Here is a 12355-nt window from a genome sequence, read left to right on the forward strand (position 1 = left end):
AATCGCTCTAAGTCCATATGATGACAAGAGATACCTTATACCCGATTCAGTTGAAACGTTACCGTGGGGACATTATCGAATACCACTATAATATCTTTAACATTATATGCACATTTAAATTACATGCACATTAAAAATAATTATATATATATTTTTATGTTAAAAACATGTATTAATAAAAATGTATTAAGGAAAGGATGATAAAGAAATCTCACATAATATAAAATTAATATAATAATGTATTTGTTAAATTGTACTTTTATGTGAATATAATAAAAACAATTTTTATTGGATTAAATAACAGTGTCTTTATGTATCCATGAATTATGCGATCCATCGAATCCCAGCCACTTGACATAAATATCATCTCCTTTTCTGCGCAATATTTTTTCAACGAGATACACGTCAGGATTTGCAACACGCTGCAGCTCATATTCGTAAAATCCTCCAGCGATAGGTTTTCCAGAGGAATCTTCCAGTACATATGTCACAGGATTGGTACGCTGTACTTTAATAATTTTAAATATCTCCGTAGTCCAATTTGGTGTATAACCCTTCTCAAAAACAGTTTTGAATTTGCTGACACGCACCGAGTCACCGACTTTAAATCGCGCGGGTGCCGCAATTTTTATGTGACTATACACCGTGGTTAAGAGTTTTTTAGCGATTGCAGGCGTAACATCGATAGGTCGCATGCCAGTAGTTCGATGCTTTCGTGCATTGTACTCTGACATGAGATGTGGCAGCAAATTAATCCATCTATAATTTCCATTGAGTGTAAATTGTTTCCACATGACGTTTTTTAATGTTCGGTTAAAGCGTTCGACAACTGATGCTTTCATTATAGAGTATGTAGAATAATGATTGATATTATGTTTATTTAATAGTTTCTGCACGTTGGTGTTATAAAATTCCTTTCCTTTGTCTGTTTGCAAATTTTTCGGACATCTGCCATCTTTCTGAATTATCTTTGCAATCGCAATAGCAACTTCGCTACCGCTCTTGGCCTTCAGCGGTACAGCCCATGCATGCTTGCTCAGCACGTCGATAACGGTGAGTATGTAGTGATAACCTCGGTTAAATCGTGTGTAAGGACGCATCTCAACCACATCCGCCTGCCACAGGTCATCGTATCCGTGAACTATGACGCGTCTTCGAGAAAAATTTCTTCTCGCCGGAGCATGCAACTCCTCAACCAACAATTGTTTCTCAGACATGTTCAGAGTATGACATGTAAATGGTGCATATATTCAACGTACTAACTTTTTTACTCAGCACGATGAGTTACTGCGTCGAGCTGTCTTTGAATCTCGTTTAGCGTATGAGCTGTAATTTCAACCTTACTTTGAAGTGTCTCAATCTTCCTCTCGATTTCATCCTGTCGATCCTTTAAAATTTTCACAGTTTGTTGCACGTATCGTTTATTGGCTGCATCACTATCATCTACAGGTAACGCTAAACGTCGAATCTTGCACGACTTTGCATCAAAATCGGTGACAACCATGCAAAGAGCGTTATCACGCATGTAATTTCTGACTAATCCGCTCCATTGATAATATGGTTCCGCACCACCTCTTCCGAGTGATGTTCCAAACTTGTTGATTGACATTTCGATGTTGACTAAATGATTTGTTTCGCGCAGTTTTAATTTATAATAAAACCAGCCTCGCGAAGTTCCTCGATAATTGATAGAATCTCGTTGTCGTGAGCATTGTGCCCTGCCTGGTGTGAGGCCTCGAGCAATCGAAGGCGATCCACAAGCTCGTTGGGATCATCCCAATGAACATAATCGATCTTGTTATTATTTAATGTAATAGCGCTTGATAAACCTTGTCCAACTTTTGCGTCTGTTACTAAGGGTGCAATTATATTTTTATATTTAGACCCTTTGTTACCCATTACTTGATTATGTGCAATATGTCCTCGTCTATATGCATTTGTCACCAATAGAATGTTTTTATAATTTTGCAGGTCATTATTCGTGTACATGTTGGGCATTTTCATGAAAATTAATTCGTACAGACCAGGCGTTCCCGTGTATATTTTACCATCTATAACTATGTTATCATTCTTATGTATGTCGATGCGTTTATCGCCGAGCATCGTTCCAAAGTCGGTGAAGTAAACTCCGTAAACAGTATCTATAATGACTGGTTTTTTACCACTCAGAACAGCCCCCATATATTTTTGACCTAATGGACCATAGTGCATGTGCAACTTTTCACGTCCCTCTCGCGTTTCCAATTGTTGTCGAATAGACGTCACAAGCGGTTCATTGGCTGCTATTTCAAAAACGTCTTCGACGGAAGGTACATGACTGTACGATAAATCACTATCATGTAGTATTTGCGATGTTTCATTCAAATTAGTTGGTACAGTTTTTGATCGTCTCATTTTTTTAACAGGAGTAGAGGTCATTATAGAATTAAACGAAGCGTTTGATCGCTTTCGTTTGGGTTTTGGTTCTGCGTATTCGTCTTCCCCCGAGAAGAACGATTCATTCTTAATCGGATCTGATACATCACCAATAGTGTTTTCAACAATCTGTTTTAATGGTTCGACAATGGGCTTAAAGTGTCTCTCCAACGCCATTTCTTCTTGCACTTTACCCGCTTTCAAAGCGCGATATTTTTTACGAATTGAATCACTTGTTTTCGCAATCTCTTTCACAATCTTCTCACGATCCATATTGTTATCTGTGTTATCCATGTTGAGAAACGCTACTTGGTCAACGTATCAAAAACAACTAACTGCTTTATGGTATTGCGAAGTCATTAAATCCTTTTCGATATCGTCCATCGGCGAGTGCGCTATCCTTATCTATCACTAAAAATCCATACTTTTGTTGCCAACAAGTATGACATAAATTGCTAAAATCCTCATAAGACATGTCGGTATTTACATGATCGTTGTACGCATGTTTTAGATTGGTACCATCCTGCTTGAATAAAATTAGAAAATTTGCATTGTCGCGTATAAGATGTTTCGGTATCTTTGCATACGTCTGACAGAGATAGAAGCAGTCGACATCCACGTGTCGCCCCATTGCAAAGTAGTCTCTTATCGTATCTTGCTTATCACACGCCACGTCATCAAAGATAAAAATGGAATTCGGAAGCGCTTCACTCGGTTGAATGACATCACAGTTATTGGCAAATGCAAAATAACTAACTTCTTCAATCGGTGTCAATAAATTTTCCAAATACAGATATTTCGGTTGTTGTAATGATTTCGAGTACACATACACATTCTCAAAACGTACTCCATGCGGACTTTCCAACAAGCTTATTAATACGTTTGTCTTGCCACAATTTGACGGACCGCAAATTATACCACGTATAGAACTCGGCAACATGTTTCCATGCCTCCTTATTTTTCTTTTGGACATTATTCTGTCATCGAAATTTGTTACTTTAATCGCTGGTGAATGTTGTACGAACCGCATATTTTCTCCCTCTATACTCTGATAAAAACTGACAAAAATTAATAAGACCGATCTATTTATAGAGACGCACCGAGCAAAATTGTTCAGTATGTAAAATGTTTCTCATATTGTCACATCCCTCCGATATACTCGATTTGAGTGTCGAGCAGTTAGAATTCGTGTCGAAACCTATTCTGCTACGCGTGTGTAGCAATTATATCGAATACGTGTGGGACAGGCTTCCGGAACACATAAAGGCTGATACGGAGATTCGAAGCCATCGTCGTTGCTACGAACATTACAATCAATCGTTGCACCAGACGCACATCGACGGCCCCGCACCGTTGATAAAGAATTGTCGCGAATGCCAGCGGTAGGTCGCGGCTTGTTAAATCGTGTGATAAATGCGCTTCCTTTCGAACTGCACATACCAGGATATCAATTTTGCGGTCCAGGTACTAGGTTGAAAAAGCGATTGGCCAGAGGTGATCGGGGTATTAATCCGTTGGACGCGGCATGTCGCGAACACGACATTGCATACTCCCAGAGCAACGAACTCACCGATAGACACGCAGCTGATAATATACTCGCTGCGGAAGCGCGAAAACGCATTACAGCGAACGATTCGACTTTCGGAGAAAGAGCTGCTGCAGCAGCCGTTTGGGCAGCTATGAAAACTAAGACAAAAATCGGTATGGGTTTGAAAAAGAAAAAAAGTGATAAAAAGAAGAGAGCGAGTAAACGAATACTTCTGAGAACGAGTAAACGAATACTTCCGGTAGCGAAACGCGGTGGTGTTTTACCCATTCTACCGCTGTTGGGTGTTCTCGGGTCGTTGGTCGGTGGAGCGGCGGGAGTTGCGAAGGCTGTGAATGATAACAAGGCAGCACAGCGTCAGCTGAACGAATTGAAACGTCATAATCGTGTCATGGAAGGTCATGGAGTTTATCTCGCTCCATATAAGCGTGGACAAGGAGTGTCGACGAAAAAAAAAAAAACGTCAAAAAGACGTTAAAAATGCCAAAAGGTGCAACTACCAACATACAATTATTACAGTTAGCGAAACGTATGAGCATTCCACACTTTAGAGGAATTTTTATGCGTACAGCATTACCAACGGTTGGAGCATATCGAAACGAGAGCGGTATTGTAAATTTAGATAACGCTGAAGGATCAGGTACACACTGGGTGGCATATGCAAAGAGAGGAAATCGCGCTATATACTTTGATAGTTTCGGCAATCTTAGACCACCGAAAGAACTGGTGCAATATTTAGATGTAACGTGGATCGAGTATAATCACACGCCTTATCAACGTTATGATCAAAGCAACTGTGGCCAACTATGTCTGCGTTTTCTTCAAACAGTTAGTAATCAATTTAAAGGCTAACATTATGCAATTTAACTCAGTATTCGTTTCAACATGTCACTGACGTTTACGGTAACTGGCAAGAGTAGCATCCTCGCGGTAAGCTATTTTCCAGCCGTAGATTTGAGCGATGGCGATTATGAGCTTGGTCTCACAGATTTTGAAACATACTATACCATACCTAATGTAAATTCGTCGAATAACAAATTTTATTATGACAAAGACAACAAGGAAATTACAATTCCCGAAGGATCGTATGAATTGCGTGATATAGATAGATATTTGAAACGCACAATTTTACAATCTCATTCCAATGTTGTGGAAAAGAGAACGTTTCACAAAGAAGATGAAGAAGAAAGCGAATATCCGGTGGTGATTCGTGCTAACAACAATACAATGAAGAGTGAGATTATGTGTGCTTATCAGATAAATTTCTTTAAACCTAACAACGTTGGATCGCTGTTGGGATTTTCATCGCGTATTCTTGAATCGCGAATGTGGCATGAATCGGATGCACCTATAAATATCATAAACGTAAACATTATTCGCATAGAATGTAACGTGACTGCGGGTGCGTACAGCAACGACAAGTGCGTACACACAATACACGAATTTTCGCCGAGGGTGCCACCAGGATATAAGATATCGGAAACGCCTGCACAGATCATTTACCTTCCAATCGTTGCACGGAGCATTACTGATTTGACGATTCGCATTGTGGATCAGGACGGTCAATTACTCGATTTTCGTGGAGAGGAGATTACTGTTAGATTACACGTACGAAGACGATAACGTGAGATGCTCGTGTTGAATGAGCAAGTGAAGGATACAATTTTTACACCAATCAAGAATATTCGACCGTGTGAAATAAATTGTAAGACAGTTAAAAATATTCACTCATCTGATAAAAAGAATCTCACCGCGTCAAACGTTGAATTTTTAAAATCATTGGGATTTATTGTACGAAATATCTAAGATGTCTAAGATCTTGAACATTGGAGGTGAGCCGATCTTTGACGACAGCATCGTCAAGATCGAGACTCATACGTACAATCCGTACGCCAACACCACTTTTGGATACAGCGATGAAATAAGGATACCCATACAACAGCAGGATTTATACACGTTACCATGTGAAAGTTTTCTCTACGTCGAAGGAAGATTGGTAAAGAAGAAAGACGATACGGATAAAGATGAGATAAATCTCGGAAATAATTGCGTGGCGTTCATGTTTGATGAAATTCGATATGAACTCAACGGTGTGGAAATTGACCGCAACAGAAACGTTGGAATAACCAGCACTCTCAAGAACTATGTATCGTTGTCATATGACAAAGCAGTAATTATGCAGAATGCAGGATGGGAATTTTCGTATAACCTACCGGAAGGATACTTCAACTTTTGCGTACCGCTTAGTGTATTATTAGGCTTTTGCGAAGATTACAAACGCGTGATTGTTAACGCTCGTCATGAATTGATTTTGATACGAGCGCGCAACGATAACAATTCTATCGTTGGAAATTCTACGGCTCAACCGGAAATTGAATTATTTAAAGTGCAGTGGCGAATGCCGCATGTTACGTTAAACGAAGTCAACAAATTATCTTTGCTGCGAGCTTTGGAGAGTGGACAATGTCTAAGTATGAGTTTTCGCTCCTGGGATCTGTATGAGTATCCTTTGCTGCAGAGTACGACGAAACATTCATGGGCTGTTAAAACTGCAATTCAGCTCGAGAAACCGCGCTTCGTTATTTTCGCACTGCAGACAGGTCGAAAAAATATCATGTCTCAAGATGTTACGATCTTTGACGACTGTAATTTAACCAATGTAAAACTTTATTTAAACTCTGAATTTTATCCGTATGACGATATGAATTTAGACTTTCGTAAATCTAGATATGCCATTCTATATGACATATATCGACGTTTTGGTAAATCTTATTATGGATATGAGTGTGAAACACTGCTAAATGTAATCACATTCCTGGAAAAAGGACCTTTTGCGGTCATTGACTGTTCGCGACAAAACGAATCCGTCAAGAGTGCTACCGTAGATGTGCGCATAGAATTTGATTGCAAGGAAAATGTTCCTGCGAATACTACCGCTTATTGTCTCATTTTACATGATCGTGTAATTGAATATTGTCCGTTGTCCAACGTAGTGCGCAAAATCATGTAACATTAAACTGATAAAAACTGAGATATTTGGTATTAAATTACAGTCTTGAAGAGTTACTCATAATGATCGTACCGACATTTGTGGATCTGCAAGGATTTATTGTCGATAAAAAATTTATCGTAAAGGAAGTAGCGGTACTGAAAAAAGGAACTGTTCTCGCACATTATATTTTTGCTAGCCCCATGCCATGGCGTGTTCTTACAAAATCCGACAAGTCTTGTGCTTCTTGGTTGATTGCATATCATCATGGATTGCAATGGAAAGACGGGATGATACCGTACAGCATGGCGAAACGTCTGATTACATCTGCTGTGTGTAATACGGATGACAGCAATACTATCATATACGTTAAGGGACTTCAGAAACGAGAATGGTTGACGGACATGCTTGATACCGATGATGGGATATATATCAAGACTTTGGATGCAGATTATGAAGACATTAAATCTTTAAATAATCTAGATGTTAGTAATACTATACGATGTGAAAAACATATTAAGAATTGTGCATTACAAAATGTATTTAAAATATATAACTGGTGGTCACAATATCAAAATAATTGTGGAATTTTTTCAAAATAAAGAAAAATAAAATGCAATAAAATGTTTTCTATCCTTTTCCCATATAAGATATATAGATGTATGAAATGGATATAAGATATATGTAGGAAGATGTATGAAATGGAATATGATATGTTTAATATCTTAGTACTACTACTACAATCTTAATATGCTCTTTGACTGAGACGTTGACCGAGATAATATAAGACGATCTCGTTGATAAATCACGTACGATAGAAAAAATTATATGAAGTCACGTACGATAGAAAAAATTATACTTTAACACAACTTTTTTCAATTTATTTCACAAGTGATAGTTCAATATCGGTTCGATGGCTATATGATATAGTTTGATAGCTGTACGATGCGGTTCAATATCGGTTCGATAGCTGTATGATACAGTTTGATAGCTGTACGATGCAGTTCAATATCGGTTTGATAGCTGTATGATACAGTTTGATAGCTGTACGATGCAGTTCAATATCGGTTCGATAGCTGTATGATACAGTTTGATAGCTGTACGATGCAGTTCAATATCGGTTCGATATCTGTATGATGCAGTTTGATAATGTCTGATATAGATGTATGAAATGGTTTGGAATATGTTTAATGATTTTTATTTCGAACGAGATGTTAACTGAGACGTTAACCAAGACAGCATTATAAAGCTTTGAAATGAGAATGCGTGCAGATAAAAAAATTCCACAAAGCTGACACGGCTTTTTCAAATTCATCTCTCAAGTGAGAGTAACGCACATCTTTAGTCTACTGCTTCTCGACGGTGCAGACAGATCGTACAAACTTGTGAACAAAACTTGTGAACAAAACTTGTGAAAATGCAGAGCATCCGCATTGAATATCCTGTCACTGGCGTAAGTGATAGTGCAAGTTTATGACAGGTGAAGTGTAAAAAATTAAATAATAATAATTATTTTGTTTTTAGTATGTATGCGTTGATGGGATGCCGGTTCGACGGGTCGTTATAAACAACGAGGTACGCGTGGAGGTACCACTTCCAGGTCCTCCAATCAACATCCCTTTAGGAGGGTTATTGTCGGTGCGCGAGTCAATAACTAATCAAGTAAGTTTTTAGACATTTATATTTTAAAAAGATGTTAAATTATAAGATTCTAAAAAATGCTAATTTTTTAGCCATGGATCTACCGAGAGGATATCAGAATACCCGGTTTTATCAATATTAACAGGAAATTTTGGACGCATTGGAGAAGGGATTTATTAAGAGCGCAGAACGACGATGTATTAGAACGTTCGTGCGGCCTATTTGGCGAAGCCGACGTGTGGGACCTGCGCCGTCTATTCAGCATGCGTCCTTTAATAGACGAAAATCATGAAGTTTGGATATAAATACATAAATATATGAATATATGAATATATAAATGATTAATTTTGGATATAATTATATAAATATATAAATATAAAGTTATATAAATATATAATATGCGTTCTCTTTCTCACTCCCTTCCCTCGCTTTCAGTTGCACTCATCCCACCCATTAAATACAATATTCTCACTCTCTACACTCATCGCACGCTCTCGCTCACACATACCGCATGCTACACATCGCATACTATTCATCACGTTCTCTCCTTCCCACCCGTTATATCCATATTCCCGCATGCTCTCTCACTTACACTCATCACATGTTCTCACTCATACACATCGCATACTATCCATCACGTTCTCTCGCTCCCACCCATAACGTAGTACATTCTCGTTCGCTTGGCAGCGGCGGCGGCGGCGGCTGCGGCGGCGGCGGCGGCGGCGGCGGCGGCGGCGGCGGCGGCGGCGGCGGCGGTCGCGGACCCCGATTCCCCCTCTCCCGCTCCGGGTCGCGGACCCGAAAATACCGCGTCAGCAATTTCCGCACCGCGAGATCCTCCTCCCCGCGTGACGTCATACCCCCGCGCCTACCGGTACCCCCCGCACACCCCTCTCCCGCTCCCGGGTCGCGGACCCGAAAATACCGCGTCAGCAATTTCCGCACCGCGAGATCCTCCTCCCCGCGTGACGTCATACCCCCGCGCCTACCGGTACCCCCCGCACACCCGCACCCCCCTCGGAGCCCCGTAGTTAGAACTGTCATAGTATTAACTACTTTTAAGGAAAAAAATTACATCAATCCAAGATGATCCTTTTAATCAAATTCAACTTAAGTGGCCTATAAACACTGCAAAATATATCCGTTATATCCGAAGAAAATTACCTTTTTAAAAAAGGTAAAAAAAAGGCGCCAAATGTATGGTTTTTCTTTAAGGAAAGAAATAGCAAATCCAAGGTAGGACTTTTGATTAAATTTCACCTGAGTGACATATATAGTATACCTTTATGGTTGGAAAAAATCACATTTGTTTATGTATCAAATAAATCCAAGATAATACTCTTCATCAAATTCAATCAAAATGATACATATAATATAAGTGATATATAGTATACTGTAAAGAAACACATCTTATACCTAAGATAAAACTTCATCTAATTTAGCCCAAGTAATATCACAGACCTTATTCCAACCAAAATCTAACTTTAATTATTAAACTAACGATTATTTTAAATGAAGAATTACACGCGCACGCATTAACCTTCTCTACAAAAATAATGATATCAGAATATTTTGCACCAAATATAACAATGGATATTTATATGAACTGAAACATCTACTGTATTATTCTCTCTCTCTCTCTCTTTTTTTTTTTTTTTTTTTTTTTTTTTTTTTTTAACGAGGAAGAGGAAAATCTTCAACCTGACCATCTTGGAAGGATAACTTTTTAGTTATCAACCACCAAGAGGCCAAAGACATCCGGGTGCCCGTACACCCGGATAGTGTGGGATTCTATGGGGGCACATCGCGGGAGATACTGCCCCCATAGCCTACCCACTAAAAACCTCTTCCTATATTCTGTTCTATCTATTCAGCCCTGATGTTAAAGATAATATCTCCCGAAATTTCCGGTAGTAGTAGCGATGCCCAATATTTAGCCAGTATTAGTCATTATACTGTTAATGTATTTTGCTAGTAGGGACATCTCGGTTTCGACCTGACGATCGGACTCGGAATTCATAGATACTTTAAGCTGCAGTGGACCGGTCGACTTTACTTGGTCGTTCTTCGAGGTTTGCCAAGGTTATCGAGTAGTAACTAGTAAAAAAATTAAAAATTGACAATAAATTTAAAAAGTTAATAGCTGTTAACTTATAGTATATAGTTAATTTTAAATATTTTAATTTTTTAACTGTGACAAGTTATTTTGAAAAATTTAACTTAATATCAACTTGATTAACTTGAACTTAATTAATTAAAAAAATATATCAACTTACCCAAGCCTGAGGTTTGCGTATTATTGAACTTCTTTTTTAATAAATCCCGGAGAAATTTCTTGCTCGCCTTAGGACTTATAAAGTTCATGTTGTTTAACTCCGGAGCGATAAACACACTCGGCTCTCTTTGCGTCCGTCGCATAAGAGTAGCGGAGTTCAGATCGGGTTGGTAGGCGTTCTGCTCGCCCAGCGGGAGCCACGCTTGCCAGTAGTTATTCAGAGAGCCAATGCCATTCTTTTTGGCTGTCGATGACGACGTTGTCGTTGTTTCTTCAGGTACACGAACGGGCATCAATTCGCCATTGCAAATCAATCCGAGAAACAGCAAGGTGGATAACATTCTCCACTGAGATACCATTCTTCGCTGTAGGCTCAGCATCATTTTTGTTCTCGTGCTTCTTTTCGTCGAGTTCGGAAAAGATATCTCAAGATGCTCGCGTCTGAATCTTATTCGCCACGTGTCACTTGTCCACGCGCGTCGTGAGCTATGCGTCTCTGACGAGAGAAACGAAAGCTACTAAGTCTTCACGACTTTATATACAACGTATATAATCTCTAACGCTAACTCAAACGCAGCACTAAAAACTTCTGCTGACTTCTGACGCAGCCAAACGCTCCAGCTTCAACGAATGCAGTAGCAGCGGTGGCGACTGTGAAAAGCGACGCGCTTATATACCATACCGAGCTGGCTACCCCGATCCACCATCAGCCAATCAGAAAGATTACCCGCTCTCTCGACTTTGCGAGAATACTATATGCGTCGCCGCGCGCTTGCTCGCCAGTTACTGCGCGGTGCCGCCGACAGGCGGCTCACCTCTCGGTTCTCTCGGGAGTAAAATGCAATTATATAAAGACTACCACCCGCAGCACGATTAAGTAATAAGAAAAAATATAACTTTCTTCTCTTTAAGGGAGTTAACCTACATATAGCGCGGTCGTGCCGAGCGCGAGGGTGCTTCATGTAGAAACGGATCGTCACATAATGCTATTACAGAATTGAGAGAGAGAGAGAGAAGAGAGATATATATATATATATCTACACTGAGAAAAAAAATTCTTTCAATCAAGAAAATGCATTTTCTTGAAATAGAATTCTTTGATGCAAACAAATATTTTTTTACAGCAACTAAACAATGTATGCTAGCAAATAAATATTTTATTCTTTTAAGTAAATCATTTCGTACATTTTTGATTTTGTTCCTCTAAGTAATGATTTCATGACATCAATAGTATCATTATTAAACTGAAATAAATCATTTCTTTGTAATAAGAAAACCGAGTTTCTTAAATGTATTTAAAGAAATTTTTTTCTCAGTGTATGTATCCGTATATGTATATTTATATATATATATATTTATGTATAATGTAAATCATAAACGTATATCTATATATAATTATACATAATTTTATGTGTACGATCAGTATTCAAACTTATATAAAATTATATATAACTATACGTACTCGACTTTTGGGGGTAAAATTTCTCAC

General features: G+C 38.8%; 2 protein-coding genes across 2 annotated transcripts; one reads left to right on the top strand and one right to left on the bottom strand.

Moving 5' to 3' along the window:
* Positions 1-293: 293 nt before the first annotated feature.
* LOC118646103 lies at positions 294-1217 on the bottom strand. The gene is made up of 3 exons (XM_036288397.1): positions 934-1217; positions 591-759; positions 294-503 (listed from the first exon to the last, which is right to left on the bottom strand). The coding sequence occupies exons 1-3, from the start codon at positions 1215-1217 to the stop codon at positions 294-296; spliced, it is 663 nt and encodes a 220-aa protein (XP_036144290.1).
* A 6812-nt stretch (positions 1218-8029) lies between these two features.
* On the top strand, positions 8030-9281 carry LOC118646194. Its single transcript, XM_036288573.1, has 2 exons — positions 8030-8612; positions 8684-9281. The coding sequence occupies exons 1-2, from the start codon at positions 8493-8495 to the stop codon at positions 8894-8896; spliced, it is 333 nt and encodes a 110-aa protein (XP_036144466.1). The 5' UTR covers positions 8030-8492; the 3' UTR covers positions 8897-9281.
* Positions 9282-12355: the final 3074 nt, after the last annotated feature.

This window comes from Monomorium pharaonis, chromosome 6, assembly GCF_013373865.1.
Source record: "Monomorium pharaonis isolate MP-MQ-018 chromosome 6, ASM1337386v2, whole genome shotgun sequence".
In the NCBI taxonomy this organism is placed as follows: domain Eukaryota; kingdom Metazoa; phylum Arthropoda; class Insecta; order Hymenoptera; family Formicidae; genus Monomorium; species Monomorium pharaonis.

Coding starts and splice junctions, on each gene's coding strand:
- LOC118646194 (XM_036288573.1), top strand. CDS start 8,493: ATGCCGGTTCGACGGGTCGTTATAAACAACGAGGTACGCGTGGAGGTA. Junction 8,613..8,683: donor GCGAGTCAATAACTAATCAA/GTAAGTTTTTAG, acceptor CTAATTTTTTAG/CCATGGATCTACCGAGAGGA.
- LOC118646103 (XM_036288397.1), bottom strand. CDS start 1,217: ATGTCTGAGAAACAATTGTTGGTTGAGGAGTTGCATGCTCCGGCGAGA. Junction 760..933: donor GGCAGATGTCCGAAAAATTT/GCAAACAGACAA, acceptor TGGAAATTATAG/ATGGATTAATTTGCTGCCAC. Junction 504..590: donor GATTTAAAGTCGGTGACTCG/GTGCGTGTCAGC, acceptor ATTAAAGTACAG/CGTACCAATCCTGTGACATA.